The sequence below is a fragment of the Olea europaea genome, unplaced genomic scaffold (genome assembly GCF_002742605.1).
Source record: "Olea europaea var. sylvestris unplaced genomic scaffold, O_europaea_v1 scaffold1517, whole genome shotgun sequence".
Taxonomy (NCBI): domain Eukaryota; kingdom Viridiplantae; phylum Streptophyta; class Magnoliopsida; order Lamiales; family Oleaceae; genus Olea; species Olea europaea.
This window is the reverse complement of record NW_019232752.1, coordinates 128,060-145,335: the sequence shown is the minus strand read 5'-3', so window position 1 is coordinate 145,335 and position 17,276 is coordinate 128,060. Positions and strand designations below refer to the sequence as shown.

The following is a 17,276-nucleotide window of genomic DNA, read 5'->3' as shown; positions in this document are numbered from 1 at the left end:
TCCAGCATCTTGAAGACTTTATATACACCTCCTAACAACATGTTTAGTCTAACAAATTATCCCCCATTGACCACCGAATGAAAGAGAAAGCAAAAAGGAAAAGAGAGAAGCAGAAACAAGGAGCTGAAATTGAATTTCTGGATAGGTGAGTTTAGCTCACGGTTTTGAAGTTTTTCTATAGTTCTTTTGCTTGTTTTATAATATGTTTAAACTATAAACTTACTTGAGGCTAAGTATAAGGGTTGTTTATGATTTTACGATGGTAAAAGAGAGGGGTAATTGAGTACAAGAACCTGAAAGAAACCAACAGGAATAGAGATGTGTTGATTGATGAATTTAAGTGGTTTAAACTTTGATTTTGGATAATACTTAAGACATAAATTGTATCTATGTTAATGAATGTTTTTACATGATAGTTATAAGGATATAAATAGCTTTCTAATAGCCTGAAATCCGATTGGTAACATGCCAATAAAATAGAAATCGAAAACTGTCGCAATGGAAAACTGTCTGATTTTAGTGTTGTGGATATGGACTATTTTGTGGCTGAGAACACTTTACTTGTCACGACATTAGAGAATTATTACCTTTATATACATGTTATAGAAATGTGGTAAAAGTTTCAGAGTCATTGGATATAGATAATGGGGTGAAAAGGGATTGGAAAAATAATTGGACGGTAAGGGAAATCTGAAAACAGATTCTGTCCAATTTTGTGTTTAATATGATTTCAGCCTTTACATGCACATTAATCATCTCTTGGGCCTAGAAAATAGATTCTAACGGTACTAGGTTGTCAACAAAAATTGGATGATGTTGACATTCATAATTTGACTCGAGTAATAGCGAGATTTATGGGATAAGTTTGTAATGCCATTGGTAACTTGAAATGATGATTCCGTCTAAATTATTTTGGTGAGAATGGATGTATTTTGGGATTTTGTGCGTTAAGGTTACTAAATTAAGGATTCTCTTTAATATTAAATGGTAATAAATGTGATTTTTTGACGTTGAGTGAAAAAGGAAAGTGATATAATCTCCGTAGGAGCTTGTGCACACACAAGGACAAAAAGGTAAGTAAAAATCCATTTGCAACTATGATGCAAGAACCTAGCATTTGTGGTATAGTGATGTTAGGATATTTTCATACTTTGATAAGAAAGCTCGTTGTACCCTATATGATGATTATGATCATTGAGTATGCGGTTGCAAAATACATTGACATCAACTTCCGTTAAGCATGTCATTCATGAGCATTTTCGTTGGCATGCACAACGTATGATCATGGTTGAAAATCTTGCATGGAAAACATGATTTCAAAGTGAGTTTCATTATAAATGTTTCATTGACCACTACTAGGGTACCGAGGCATGTGAGGCATGCTTATGTGATATGTTTGGCATTGCGGGTGTTACTTCCCGGGTGACTGCAAAGGTATACAGAGGATGGGCCTTTGGTGATCACGGGAGGACGGATCACTCGACTGTGCCCTTGTGATATTATGATTATTGGCGCTGCTGGGTGGGAGACTTCTTGGGTGATCATAGGGGTAGTCAGGGCATGGACCTCTAGTGGTCACGAGAGGATGGTCCACTCGCCGGTGTCGATTTCATATTGGCCACTTGATTATTGATATTGATATTATGCAGAGCTCTATCCGGTGCATAGTTGGTGGGTTAAGGGCCCAATGAAATGAAAGATTTCAAATGAAATAATTTCGAGTCGACTTTGATTAATATTGGAATATGATGCATCTTTAGCATGATGTTTAAAGTAAATGACATGGTGTCACATATCCTTGTTACTCATACTCATGACATGCATGATTCTTGCTTACTAAGCATTGGCTTATGTAGTTCTTATATTGTAGGTGAGCATGGAACTATGTAGAGGGCACGGCTAGCTGTGGAGCTCTTACGGGATTCCAAATATCAATGTACATGGATGACGACCTGTAGGGTTATTTATTGGGCTATTGTTTTGAGCTTACACTCTATTGTGTCGTATTTTGGGGGTCCTGTCTTGTATAACTTTTGAAATGGCCTATAGATGTGTTTATAACCTTTGAACATACGTGTTGGGTTATGGTTATATGATCGTTGATTTTGATATAATATATGATCATCACAGGTGATTTGAAGTTAACAAATAGGGACATAATTGTGCAAATGCTCGTTTCATTTTATTAAAAAAAAAGTATATCCAAATTTTATGTCCAGATCGAGTTACCAATATCATTTCGACATAGGAATTAGTATGGTTATCTGTATATATTTGGGGTATGACAGATAGTGGCTTCATGCTACTCACAATGTTACTTGCATTACTTTTCTTAATTACTTTATCTTTCGATTATGGATATTTTAAGATTTTAGTCTTCGACTCCTAGACCTAGGTGTTGAATTTTGTATTGAGCTATGATAGAAAATTAGGTTAACTAAATGTTGGAGATTGGCTTGATAAGAAATGGAATATCGAAAAGGTCGAAAATCGGTATCGACAAAAGTTCAAGCTTTCTATTCGGTTGATCGAGACCGCCTTAAACCCTAGATAGGTAATTGACATATTTTGGACATGATACATAAAGTAACATGATCATGATGTGATAATATATGTCTCATATGACATTATAAATATCGAGGAGCGATTTAATGAAATCAGTCGAGAATGGGGTGTCCATCGGTTAAGTAATTAAATGAACGATTGAGGAATTAGCTCTATAAAATATTTTGGGATCCTAGGGCAATTGAAATGGATTGTAAACACATTAACATAAGCCTAGGACACTTGATTTATACCTGCAAAGATAGATATAAAATCAGATTTTTTTACTAGTGACCACCTCATGATTTTAATATTTATCATTTTAACACCCAACCTTAAGGCATCAATCTCGTGTCCTACTCCTTAAGCACTTATTATAGGATGAATATATATCTTATAATCATAAATGGATCCAAATATAATGGTTGAAAATCAAGTATGGCTACAACAAAGACACATCGTGCTTGGCACCTCATGCTTGGGATAGTTGTCATTTTAACACTCAATCCCTTCATCCTTAAGATATATAGCACGTCTCCTACATCTTTTTATTTAATATAGATAGATATATATATCTTATAAATCAATATAAGTTAAATAGTCCAAGAGAAAAGTCAAATATTGTAGGAAAAGACCACCTCAAGCTAAACACTTGGCTGCACCCCACATTTTCTTAATCCTTAAGGAAGAGTCACGTCTCCAGCATCTTGAAGGCTTTATATGCACCTCCTAACAACATGTTTAGTCTTACAAATTATCCCCAATTGACCACCGATTGAAAGAGAAAACAAAAAGGAAAAGAGAGAAGCAGAAACAAGGAGCTGAAATTGAATTTCTGGATAGGTGAGTTTCGCTCACAGTTTTGAAGTTTTTCTATAGTTCTTTTGCTTGTTTTATAATATGTTTAAACTATAAACTTACTTGAGGCTAAGTATAAGGGTTGTTTATGATTTTATGATGGCAAAAGAGACGGGTAATTGAGTACAAGAACCTGAAAGAAACCAACAGGAATAGAGATGTGTTGATTGATGAATTTGGATGGTTTAAACATTGATTTTGGATAATACTGAAGATATAACTTGTACCTATGTAAATGAATGTTGTTATATGGGATTCAGAAGGATATAAATGGTCTTCTAATAGTCTGGAATCTGTTTGATGACAAACTAATAAAATGGAAACCGAAAGCTGTCACAATGAAAACTGCCTGATTTTGATGTCGTGGAAATGGACTATTTTGATGCTGAGAACACTTGATTTGTCACAACTTTAGAGCATTATTGCCTTCACATATATGTTATAGAAACGTGGTAAAAATTTGGGAGTCATTGGATATGGATAAGGGGGTGAAAACGGATTGGAAAAGTAGTTGGATGGTGATGAAACCTGAAAAACAGGTTCTGTCCATTTATGTGTTTAATATGATTTCAGCCTTTACATGTAAATTAATTATCTCTTGGGCCTAGAAAATAGATTCTAAGGAGTACTGAGTTGTTGACAACAATTGGATGACGTTGATGTTGGTAATTGGACTCGAGGAAAAATGAGACTCATGGGACGAGATTGTAATGCCGTTAGTAACTTGAATAATGAATTTGTTTAAATTATTTTGACGTGAATGGAAGTATTTTGGGATTTTGTGTGTGTTAAGGCTATTAAATGGAGGATTGTCTTTAATATTAAATGGTAATACAGGTGATTTTTCAACGTTGAGTGAAAAAGGAAAGTGATATAATCTTCGTAGGAGCTTGTGCACACACAAGGGCAAAAAGGTAAGTAAAAATCCACTTGCAACTACTATGCAAGAACCTAGCATTTGTGGTATAGTGATGTTAGGATATTTTCATACTTTGATAAGAAAGCTCCTTGTACCCTATATGATGATTATGATCATTGAGTATGCGGTTGCAAAATACATTGACATCAACTTCCATTAAGCATGTCATTCATGAGCATTTTCGTTGGCCTGCACAACATATGATCGTGTTGAAAACTTTGCATACGAAACATGATTTCAAAGTAAGTTTTCTTTATAAATATTTTATTGACCACTACTAGGGCACCGACGTGATACGTTTGGCATCGCGGGTGATACTTCTTAGGTGATTGCAAAGGTAGACAGGGGATGGGCCCTTGGTGATCACGGGAGGGCGGAACACTGGACTATACCCTTGTTATGATTATTGGCACTGTCGGGTGGGAGACTTCTTGGGTGATCATAGGGGTAGTCAGGGGATGGGCCTCTAGCGGTCACGAGAGGATGGTCCACTCGTCGGTGTCGATTTCATATTGCCACTTGATTATTGATATTGATATTGATATTGATATTATGCAGAGCTCTATTCGGTGCATAGTTGGTGGGTCAAGGGCCCAATGAAATGAAAGATTTCAAATGAAATAATTTCGAGTCGACTTTGATTAATATTGGAATATGATGCATCTTTAGCATGATGTTTAAAGTAAATGAAATGGTGTCACATATCCTTGTTACTCATACTCATGACATGCATGATTCTTGCTTACTAAGTATTGGCTTATGTAGTTCTTGCATTGTAGGTGAGCATGGAACTATGTAGAGGGCACGGCTAGTTGTGGAGCTCTTACAAGATTCCAAAGATCAATGTACATGGACGACGACCTGTAGGGTTATTTTGTGGGCTATTATTTTGAGCTTACGCTCTATTGTGCCGTATTTTGGGGGTCCTATCTTGTATAACTTTTGAAATGGCTTATAGATGTGTTTATAACCTTAGAACATACGTGTTGGATTATGGTTATATGATCGTTGATTTTGATATAATATATGATCATCACAGGTGATTTGCAGTTAACAAATACGGACATAATATTAAAAAAATATATATCTAAATTTTATGTCTAGATCGAGTTACCAATATTATTTCGACATTGGAATTAGTATGGTTATCTGTATATATTTGGGGTGTGACAGAGAGTGGTATCAGAGTGAGGTTATAATTCTGTAGACTGTCCATGTACATGATCTCGGAATATGAAAGAGCACAGCTATGCCAGTAAGTTTTATTTGCTGCATTATTTTTGCATATTTCATGAATGATATTGGCTAACCTTTATTTGCAGCCATGGTGAGAACCAAAAATGCTAGTAGTAGTAGAGCTAGACCTCCAGGGCAAGAGGCATCAGTTCAAGATGGCAGTCGGGATGTTGTTATTGATAGGCTTATAGAATTAGTTGAGCGCCAATCTCAACAAATTCAACAATTAATACAACAAAGAGAAAGGGGAAAACAACAAAGGGCGAAATTCTTACAACCACAACAAAGGGATGAACATATTGAGACAGTTGGAGAAAGATTTAGAAAACTAAACCCTCCAATATTTGAGGATGTATTAGATCCAACTACAGCAGAGGATTCGTTGAGAACTTTAGAGAATATGTTCAGGTATACGAGAGTTTCAAAAGTAGAAAAGGTGGTTTGTGCATCACTTATGCTACGAGGTAGTACTGGACATTGGTGGGATACGATGAGTAGCATTGAAGATGTAAATGCCATGACTTGGAAGAGATTTAAAGAGTTATTTTGTAATAAATATTTTACAGCTCCTGTTCAAGCCATGAAGATGAATGAATTTATATAGTTCAGATAAGGAAGGATGACAGTGGGAGAGTATATTCGTAAGTTTGAACAACTATCCAGGTTTGCTACCCACATGGTTAATACTGAGGTACTAAAGGTAGAAAGATTTATTGAGGAGCTAAGACCAGAGCTATATAGAGATGTAAGCATGGCAGGAATCCTAGATGTTTCATATTCTCAAATTGTGAAGAGAGCCTTAGTTGCAGAACAAGCCGAACAAAGGATTAGTCACAAGAGGCTCGTCGACAGTTTAGGCAAGGTCAAGGACAGCATTGTCCTAGAAATGATAAGAAAAGGTCTTTCCAAGGACAGAATCAGAAGCCTAAGTTTCAACCGAGATAAAGACAACAACATTGGGATCAGGGCAAACGTCCAAGGATAGATTAAGGAAAAGCCTCAACAAACACAACCATCTTGTCCCAAATGTGGTGAGCAGCATACTGGAGCATGTCCTATAGAGACTAGAACATGTGTTATGTTTGTGGAAAGATGGGACATCTTGCTAGAGCATGCCCAGGTAATCCAAACCCTATGGAGCAAAAGAAAGTGTCAGCTAGGGTGTTTACTATTACCAGATCAGATGCTAAGACAAATCAATCCGTGGTAACAGGTAAATTCTCTATTTTTGGCATCACAGTACTAGTACTATTTGATTCTGGAGCCACACATTCATTTGTGTCTAATGAGTACGTGAGGAGGTTGTGTAGGACACTTGATATACAAGAGGTTAGTTATAGTGTAACTATTCCATCTGGAGTTGTACAACAAACCAATCTAATTGTAAGAGCATGTGCGATCCTTATAGAAAATTGAGAGTTCTATGCAGATTTAATTGTGTTAGATATGAAAGATTATGATATAATTTTGGGTATGGATTGGTTGTCAAAATATGAAGCTACTATAAATTGTATGAGGAAGTCAGTAACCTTTCAACCTTTGGGGAATGAGCCATTTACATTCATTGGGATCGAAAAAGGTTTTAGAGTTCCAACCATATCGTTATTGAAAGCACAAAGGTTACTAGATAGTGGGTGTGCAGGGTATTTGGTTAGTGTTAATGCTATTGAAGCACAACACAATCCAAATCTTAGTGATGTGCCAGTGGCACAAGAATTTCCAGAGGCATTTCCTGATGATTTACCTGGGGTACCACTAGATCGTGAGATAGAGTTTGTAATTGATTTAATTCCAGGAACATCTCCAATTTCCAAGGCTCCGTATAGAATGGCCCCAACTGAACTGAAAGAGTTGAAGTTACAATTACAAGAGTTGCGAGATAAAGGTCTTGTTAGACCTAACTTTTCACCATAGGGTGCACCATTATTGTTTGTTCATAAAAAGACTGTACTATGAGGCTGTGTATCGATTATCGAGAGTTGAATAAGGTGACAATTAAAAATAAATACCCATTACCGAGANGTTTGTAATTGTATTTATTGATGATATCCTTATTTACTCTCGTACTAAGGAAGAACATGAGAAACACTTGAGAATAGTTCTGCGGGTCTTAAAGGACAAGCAGTTATACTCTAAGTTTAAGAAATGTGAATTTTAGTTAGACAGAGTTGTATTTTTGGGACATGTATATCAGGTAAGGGTATATCTGTGGATCCAATTAAAGTTGAGGCTATTAATAATTGGCCACGACCTACAAATCCTTCAGAGGTCAGAAGTTTTATGGGATTAGCTGGATATTATCGCAGATTTGTGGAAGGATTTTCCAAAATAGCTTCTTCTTTAACAAAATTAACCAGAAAGAGTACTAAGTTTGAATGGACAGATGCTTGTGAGCAAAATTTTCAAGAATTGAAGAAAAGACTAACTTCGGCCCCTATCCTTTCAATCTCATCTGGTACTGGAAATTTTGTAGTTTATAGTGATGCTTCAAAGAATGGTTTGGGATGTGCATTGACGCAAAATGGTAAAGTTATTGCATATGCCTCTAGACAACTAAAAGAGTACGAAAAGAATTACCCTACACATGACTTGGAACTCGCTGCAGCTATGTTTGCACTTAAGATATGGAGGCATTATTTGTATGGAGAGAGGTGTGAGATTTACACGGATCACAAAAGTTTGAAATATCTATTTACACAAAAGGAATTGAACATGAGACAGAGAAGATAGCTAGAATTGGTAAAAGATTATGATTGTATTATAAACTATCATCCCGGTAAGGCTAATGTCGTAGCTGATGCATTGAGTAGGAAGTCGACATCCAATGTTCCGAGTATGATTGTAACTCAAAAATCAGAATTGATAGATTTACAGAAAATGGGTATTGAAGTTGTGTCTCAAGGATTTGTAGAGGCTAAACTTGCAGTGTTGACATTTCAGCCAACTTTATAGAATAGAATTCAACAAGGACAACAGGAAGATGATTATTATTCCAAGATAAAGAATGATATACATGATGGAGAAGCTTCAGATTTTCATATATTAGCAGATGGTATCTTGCGATTTAGAGGACGATTATATGTACCTGATGCAGAAAATATTCGAGGGGACATTTTATCTGAAGCTCACACAACGCCATATTCTGTTCATCCAGGAGCTACTAAAATGTATAGAGATTTGAAATTGCATTATTGGTGGCCGAACATGAAGGGTGAGATAACCAAATATGTGGGACAATGTTTAACCTGTCAACAGATAAAAGTAGAACAACAAAGACCAGCAGGAGCCTTACAACCATTACCTATCCCAGAGTGGAAATGGGAAAGAATAACAATGGATTTTGTGGTGAAATTACCAAAAACAACTAAAGGATATGATAGTATTTGGGTTATTGTAGATAGGTTAATAAAATCAGCCCATTTCATTCCAGTTTGTTCCACTTACTCCATGGACCGATATGCTCAACTTTATGTACAAGAAATAGTCAGACTTCATGGAGTACCACTATCTATTGTCTCAGACTGGGATTCTAAGTTTTTATCTCTCTTCTGGAGAAGTTTACATAAGACTTTGGTAACGCAGTTATCTTTTAGTATAGCTTACCATCCTCAGATTGATAGGCAATCAGAAAGAACAATACAAATATTGGAAGATATGATGAGGGCCTGTGTATTAGACTTCCAAGGCCAATGGAGTAAATTTTTACCTTTGGTGGAATTCGCATACAACAACAGTTATCAGGCTACAATTGGAATGGCTCCTTATAAGGCATTATATGGTAGAAAATGTAGATCTCCAATTTATTGGGATGATGTTGGAGAAAGAAAATTTCTAGTACTAGAGATGGTTCGTGAAATCGCTGAAGTTGTGATACAAATACGTCAACGAATGCAAACTGTTCAAGACCGACAGAAAATCTATGCAGATCAAAGAAGGAGAATGTTAGAATTCATAGTTGGTGACCAAGTATTTTTGAAGATAGCACCGATGAAAGGGGTTATGCGATTTGGAAAGAAAGGAAAATTGAGCCCAAGATACATTGGTCCCTTTTCAATTATTGAGAAAATTGGAATTGATGCCTACAAGCTTGATCTTCCTTCATCAATATCTCAAGTACACAATGTGTTTCATATATCTATGCTAAGAAAGTACATTGAAAATCCTTCTCATGTATTGAGGAATGAACCAGTAGAGATAAAACCAGATTTGACATATGAAGAAAAACCTGTTGAGGTTCTTCAACGAGAAGTAAAGCAACTTAGAAGCAAGAAAATTCCATTGGTTAAGATATTGTGGCAGAATCAGTCAACAGAAGAAGCCACTTGGGAAAGAGAAGATGAAATGCAGGTTAAATATCCTGAACTTTTTGGTAAGCAAATATCGAGGACGAAATTTTTATAAGGAGGGAAGGATGTAATACCCCAAACTTCCTGTTATATATTTGGCCAATACGATTCATGCATTTCATGCTATTCACAATGTTACTTGCATTAGTTTTCTTAATTACTTTAACTTAAAATGGTGCATTCGATTATTGATATTTTAAGATTTTAGTCTTCGACTCCTAGACCTAGGTTTTGAATTTTTTATTGAGCTATGATAGAAAATTAGGTTAACTAAATGTTGCAGATTGGCTTGATAAGAAATGGAATATCGAAAAGGTCGGAAATCGGTATCGACAAAAGTTCAAGCTTTCTATTCGGTTGATCGAGACCACCTTAAACCCTAGATAGGTAATTGACATATTTGGGACATGATACATAAAGGAACATGATCATGATGCGATAATATATGTCTCATATGACATTATAAATATCGAGGTGCGATTTGATGAAATCAGTCGAGAATGGGGTGTCAATCGGGTAAGTAATTAAATGAACGACTGAGGAATTAGCTCCATAAAATATTTTGAGATCTTAGGGCAAGTAAAATGGATTGTAAACACATTAACATAAGGCCAGGATACTTGATTTATACCTGCAAAGATAAATATAAAATCAGATTTTTTTTTTTTTTTTTACTAGTGACCACCTCATGCTTGAACACCTCAAGCTTTTAATATTTATCATTTTAACACCCAATTCCTTAAAACTTACAGCATCAATCTCCTTTCCTACTCCTTAAGCACTTATTATAGGATGAATATATATCTTATAATCATAAATGGATCCAAATATAATTGATGCGAACCCCGTAGCAACGTTGACTACGAAACCAACAACAAGATTGACGAACCCAAAAAAGCCAAATTAATCCAAAGTTTAAGATTAACCCAAAAGAAAGTCGAACCAAAAAACTCAACAAGAACGACGCTTGAAAGACCCCTTGATCATGCAATCCAAGAATTAATTCCGGTTGTTTGAACGCCACAAGTTAACACTTGATAAGTTCGAAATTGTTCAATGAAGAACGATGAAGAGAAGACAATACGTCTCACTTTAATTCAATATCAATAATGTCAAAGGTTTTTAACAATTGAATGGAAACTCCTATTTATACTAAACCTAAAAACTAGGTAAAAATCATGCAAAAGTCGAGCATAATCTCCAAAATATGGAAAAGAATCAAAATCTAACAAAATATGGAAAATTGCCAAAATTGAAAAATTCGCCAATTTTTTTGGCCTGTGCGGCCGCATGGTTCAACAAAAATTTCAATTAAAGTTTCGGTATGCCACTGTGCGGCCGCATGGTGTTTTTGTTGTGCGGTCGTACAGGCTTATTTTCAGCCTCCGGTTTCGTCGCTTGATAACAAATTGATCCAAGTTGATTCGGCCTTCGACCCGAACATGAAAGTTGTTCCATTTTGAGTCCAGAACATGGTTCCATCAATGGTTTCTTGAACGAGCAATTCTATCGCCTGTTTCACTTTCTTTGCTCTTGATCACGTTATTGGTCCGCCATCGACTATCAACGGGTCTCGTCTCGCACTTGCCTTCGTCGGGCTCGACTCCTGGATCATATCATCCCCTCCCTCTTTGAAAGGATTCGTCCTCGAATCTGAACCTGCATCAAACAGAGAGAGAGCAGATACATTAAAAGTAGCTGAAACATTGTACTCACCTGGAAGGTCCAACTTGTAAGCATTGTCGTTTATCTTTTCGATCACTTGGAATGGACCATCACCCCTCGGTTGCAACTTGGACTTCCTTTGCTCCGAAAATCGTTCTTTCCTAAGGTGCACCCAAACCCAATCTCCTGACTCGAATGTCACGCACTTTCTACCTTTGTTCGCCTGCGACGCAACCAACTTACTTTTGTTTTCAATTTGCACTTACCTTTTCATGGAGTGACTTAATTAATTCCGCCTTCTTTTTGCCATCTAAACTGCCACGCTCATTCACAGGTAAAGGAATTAAATCCAAAGGAGTTAGTGGATTAAAACCATATACAATTTCAAATGGACAATATGACGTAGTAGAGTGAACAGCTCGATTGTATGCAAATTCAACAAATGGTAGACACTCCTCCCAACTCTTCAAATTTTTATTGATTACTGTACGTAACAATTGTGTCATAGTCCTATTCACTACCTCAGTTTGCCCATCTATTTGTGAGTGACAAGTTGTGGAAAATAGTAACTTAGTGCCTAAGTTACCCCACAAAACTCTCCAAAAGTGACTCAAAAATTTGACATCCCGATCCAACACTATACTTCTAGGAACCCCATGTAAACGCACAACCTCTTTAAAGAATAAGTCAGATTTGTTCATGGCATCGTCAGTTCTGTGACATGGTATAAAAGGTGCCATTTTGTTGAACCTATCTACAACCACAAAAATAGAATCCCAACCTCTCTTAGTCCTAGGTAAACCCAAAACAAAGTCCATCGAGATATCAACCCAAGGCTCACTAGGTGTAGGTAAAGGTGTGTACAAACCTTGTGGTAAAACCTTAGATTTAGCCTTTTTACAACCTATACATCGACTACAAATTTGCTCAATATCACTTTTCATCTTAGGCCAATAAAAATGCTCCTTCAATACATCTAAAGTCTTTTGAACCCCAAAGTGTCCCATCAATCCACCACTACATGCCTCCCTTACTAACAACTCTCGAATAGAACAATTAGGAACACATAACCTATTTTCCCGAAATAAATACCCCTCATGCCTAAAGAACCTATCAACCGCCCCTTTTATGCAAGAAAAATAAATATCCGAAAATTCAACATCTTTTTCATACAATTCCTTAATATGTTCAAACCCAAGTAACTTAAAATCAAGAGTAGTTAGAAATACGTACCTTCTCGACAACGCATCCGCCACCACATTTTCCTTACTTTGTTTATACCGAATGACGTATGAAAAGGTCTCAATGAATTCCATCCACCGTGCATTCCTCTTGTTCAATTTACCTTGTCCCCGTAAGTGCTTTAGTGACTCATGATCGGTGTGTATTACGAACTCTTTCGGCCATAGATAATGTTGCCAAGTCTCCAAAGCTCGAACAAGTGCGTAAAGTTCTTTGTCATATGTAGGATAATTTAAAGCAGCTCCACTCAATTTCTCGCTAAAGTATGCAATAAGCCTCCGATCCTGCATTAAAATTGCTCCAATCCCTATTCCTGATGCATCACACTCAATCTCGAATGTTTTATCAAAGTTAGGTAATGCCAAAATATGTGCTTCACACAATCTACCTTTAATAGTATTAAATGCAAGTTCCTGTTCATCACCCCAATGAAAGCCTACACTCTTTTTAATTACTTCCGTGAGTGGTACAGTGATAGTGTTAAAATCCTTCACAAATTGCCCACAAAAACTAGTCAAACCATGAAAACTTCTAACTTTCGTTATACTTTTAGGTGTCGGCCAATCTCTAATAGCTTTTATCTTTTCATCGTCTACTTCTATCCCATTAGCACTAACCACAAATCCAAGAAATATAACTCTATCCATACAAAATGTGCATTTCTTAATATTAGCATAGAGTTGTTCTTTCCTTAAAACAATTAGCACACACTTTAAATGTTCCAAATGCTCTCCTAGGTATTTGCTATAGATTAATATGTCGTCAAAATAAACCACAACAAATTTTCCTATAAAAGCACGTAAAACATAATTCATTAAACACATAAAAGTGCTAGGTGCATTTGTGAGTCCAAATGGCATAACCAACCATTCATATAAATCATATTTAGTTTTAAAAGTCGTTTTCCATTCATCACCCTCCCGCATACGAATTTGATGATACCCGCTTTTTAAATCAATTTTAGAAAATATGCAAGAACCATGTAATTCATCTAGCATGTCATCTAACCTAGGTATAAGGTGACGATTCTTTACCGTTATGTTGTTGATAGCCCTACAATCCACGCACATTCGCCATGTTCTGTCCTTTTTTGGTACAAGCAAAATCGGTACCGCACAAGGACTCATGCTTTCCCTCACGTATCATTTGCTCATCAACTCCTCCACTTGCCTTTGAAGCTCCTTAGTCTCCTCGAGATTACTTCGATAAGCCGGTCGATTTGGAATGACAGCTTCGGGTATGAAGTCAATTTGATGTTCAATGCCTCGAATAGGCGGCAATCCACTTGGTGCATCCTCCAGAAATACATCGTCGAATTCCTGCAACAAAGACTTAGCCAAACTAGGGAGAGGTGGGTTAGTTTCCTCAAAATTGAGGAGTGATTCCTTCTAAACGAACAAGATCATCTCTTTTCTCTCAACTACCGCCCTCCTAAAATCACTTTCTTTTGCAAAGAAATTTGGTCGTGTTTTCTCTCTTCTCTCGGGGCACTCTCTTTCTTTTCTCTCTTGTGATTGCTCTCTCTTTTTCTCTCTAATGGCTATCTCAACATCTTCTCTCTTTTTCTCCAACTCACTGTTTGCTCTCATTTTTTCTAACTCCTTTGCTCTCCTCTCTTCCTCATTTCTCAATTTTAATTGATCTTCATAGACTTGCACCGGTGTTAATGGCACAAGAGTAATGGTCCTTCCATCCTTAATGAAACTATATCGATTTTTGTAACCATCATGCATAGCCTTCCTATCGTATTGCCATGGTCGCCCCAATAAAATATGTCCCGCTTGCATTGGCACCACATCACATACCAACTCATCCTTATAACTCCCAATTGACAAATTAATTAACACTCTTTGATTCACCCTCACCTCGCCACTCTCATTCAACCATTGCAATTTATAAGGTCTCGGGTGTTTCAACAATGTTAAACCCAACTTTTCTACAAGAGATATGCTAGCTACATTAGTGCAACTACCACCATCAATTATAACACTACATACCATATTGTTGACGTAGCATTCGAGTGTGGAAAATGTTCTCCCGTTGCAACTCCAAGTCATCCGCTTTGACATGAGTAGTGAAAGCTCGCCTTGTGACTAATAGATCCCCAACCGGCCCTTCAACTTTTTCTTCTTCACTAACACCCTCCAACGTCGACATGTCATCAAACTCGCCATCACTATTGCTCAAAATCTCTTCATTATCCCGCAAAACCATCGTCCGTTTGTTTGGGCATTGAGAAGCAATATGCCTCGTTCCCAAACACCTAAAACATTTGATGTCCCGATTGCGCGACGGTTGTGCCTTCGATTTTGATATTGGTTTGCTAGCGTTTTCATCCTTGTCCTTTAGCCAATCATTTTTACCTCTAGGTGCAACCCCATTTTTATTGTTATCATCCCACTTCGATTTCCATGTTGGATTAGGAGTTGAAGTACCTAACGGTTGCCTAGATGTCCCATTCCTCTTCAATTGCCTCTCGACCTTCATTGCCACATGTAACATGTCCTCGATTTCCACATAATGTTGCAACTCTACAATGTTTGCAATATCCCGATTTAACCCATTCAAGAACCGTGCCATGGTAGCTTCCCGATCTTCGTCCACATTAGCCCGAATTATAAGAATTTCCATCTCCTTGTGATAATCATCTACCCTTTTTGATCCTTGGTACAAACCTTGTAATTTTTGATGGATTTCCCTATAATAGTGACTCGAAACAAACCTCCTCCTCATCAACATCTTCAACTCATCCCAAGTGCTAATTTGTCTTTCTCGACCCCTACACCGTGATGTCAGAACTTGATCCCACCAAGATATCGCGTAATCCACAAATTCAAGCACCGCCAATTTTATCTTTTTCTCCTCCGAATAATTATAGCACTCAAAAATCATCTCAACCTTCCTTTCCCAATCTAAATGTGCTTCCGGATCGCTTCTCCCCTTAAATTGCGAAATAGGCATTTTAATACTTCCCAAATTTCCATCTACTTCATCTCCCAAGTTATTTCTACCCCGTCTTTCCATCCTATCGCCCCTATGCCTTGCTCGACCCATATCAATGTCATTTTCATCAAAATCATCCTCATCACTACGATACTCATCCCGCCTTCCTCCCCTAGATTCATGCCTATCTGGCCCCCTAGCATTAGACATCTCCACTTGTCCCCAGCTAAGATTAGCAATTGTAGTACCCATTTGTGCCATCCATTCCCCTTGCCTATCCACCTTCTCCCTAATATCACCAAGTACCCTTTCAAACATCCTTATCATGTCCTCCGATGCATTGTTGTCATTACCATTTTGGCTTGAATTAGAACCTTCTCTTTCCGACATCATATCACACAATTTTTTTATGCCTCACAAAGATTTCACTCGGAAAACACTCACTATGGCTTTTTCCCTCTATTAAACTCACCACTCGGCCTTTTACCACTCAAAGTCTCCCTCCAAGCACTTCAAAGAACCAAGTGAACTAAATCAATTGTTTTACCGGCAATTCAAACAAACAGAACCAACAACGAGATTGATGAACCCAAGAAAACCAAATTAATCCAAAGTTTAGGATTAACCCAAAAGAAAATCAAACCAAAAAACCCAACAAGAACGACGCTTGAAAGACCCCTTGATCACGCAATCCAAGAATTAATTGTTTGAACGCCACAAGTTAACACTTGATAAGTTCGAAATTGTTCAATGAAGAACGATAAAGAGAAGATAATATGTCTCACTTTAATTCAATATCAATAATGTCAAAGGTTTTTAACAATTGAATGGAAACTCCTATTTATACTAAACCTAAAAACTAGGTAAAAATCGTGCAAAAGTCTAGCATAATCTTCAAAATATAGAAAAGAATCAAAATTTAACAAAATATGGAAAATTACCAAAATTGAAAAATTCGCCAATTTTTTTGGCCTGTGCAGCCCCATGGTGTATTTCCATGCAATCGCATGGTTCAATAAAAATTCCAATTAAAGTTTCGGTATGCCACTGTGCGGCCGCATGGTGTTTTTGCTGTGCGGTCGCACAGGCTTATTTTCAACCTCCGATTTCGTCGCTTGATAACAAATTGATCCAATTTGATTCGGTCTTCCACCTGAACATGAAAGTTGTTCCATTTTGAGTCCTGAACATGGTTCCATCTATGGTTTCTTGAACGAGCAATCCCATCACTTGTTTCACTTGCTTTGCTCTTAATCGCGTCATTGGTCCGCCATCGACTATCAACGGGTCTCGTCTCGCACTTGCCTTCGTTGGGCTCGACTCCTGGATCATATCAATAATGGTTGAAAATCAAGTATGGCTGCAATGAAGACACATCGTGCTTGGCACCTCATGCTTGGGATAGTTGTCATTTTAACACTCAATCCCTTCATCCTTAAGATATATATCATGTCTCCTATGTCTTTTTATTTAATATAGATAGATATATATATCTTATAAATCAATATATATAAGTTAAATAG

General features: G+C 37.0%; 1 protein-coding gene across 4 annotated transcripts; it reads left to right on the top strand.

The window, feature by feature from the left end:
* Nucleotides 1-7,077, top strand: LOC111376551. 4 transcript variants are annotated; one of them, XM_022999521.1, is made up of 3 exons: nt 1-145; nt 4,240-4,316; nt 5,101-7,077. In XM_022999521.1, the coding sequence occupies exon 3, from the start codon at nt 5,646-5,648 to the stop codon at nt 6,159-6,161; it is 516 nt and encodes a 171-aa protein (XP_022855289.1). In that variant the 5' UTR covers nt 1-145; nt 4,240-4,316; nt 5,101-5,645; the 3' UTR covers nt 6,162-7,077. The 4 variants fall into 4 exon arrangements, 3 of the variants coding, with proteins under 3 accessions (XP_022855289.1, XP_022855287.1, XP_022855288.1); XM_022999519.1 differs by lacking the exon at nt 1-145 and adding an exon at nt 3,166-3,387; XR_002699500.1 differs by lacking the exons at nt 4,240-4,316; nt 5,101-7,077 and adding an exon at nt 1,871-2,091 and having other exon boundaries at nt 3-145.
* Nucleotides 7,078-17,276: the final 10,199 nt, after the last annotated feature.

Coding starts and splice junctions, on each gene's coding strand:
- LOC111376551 (XM_022999521.1), top strand. CDS start 5,646: ATGGTGAGAACCAAAAATGCTAGTAGTAGTAGAGCTAGACCTCCAGGG.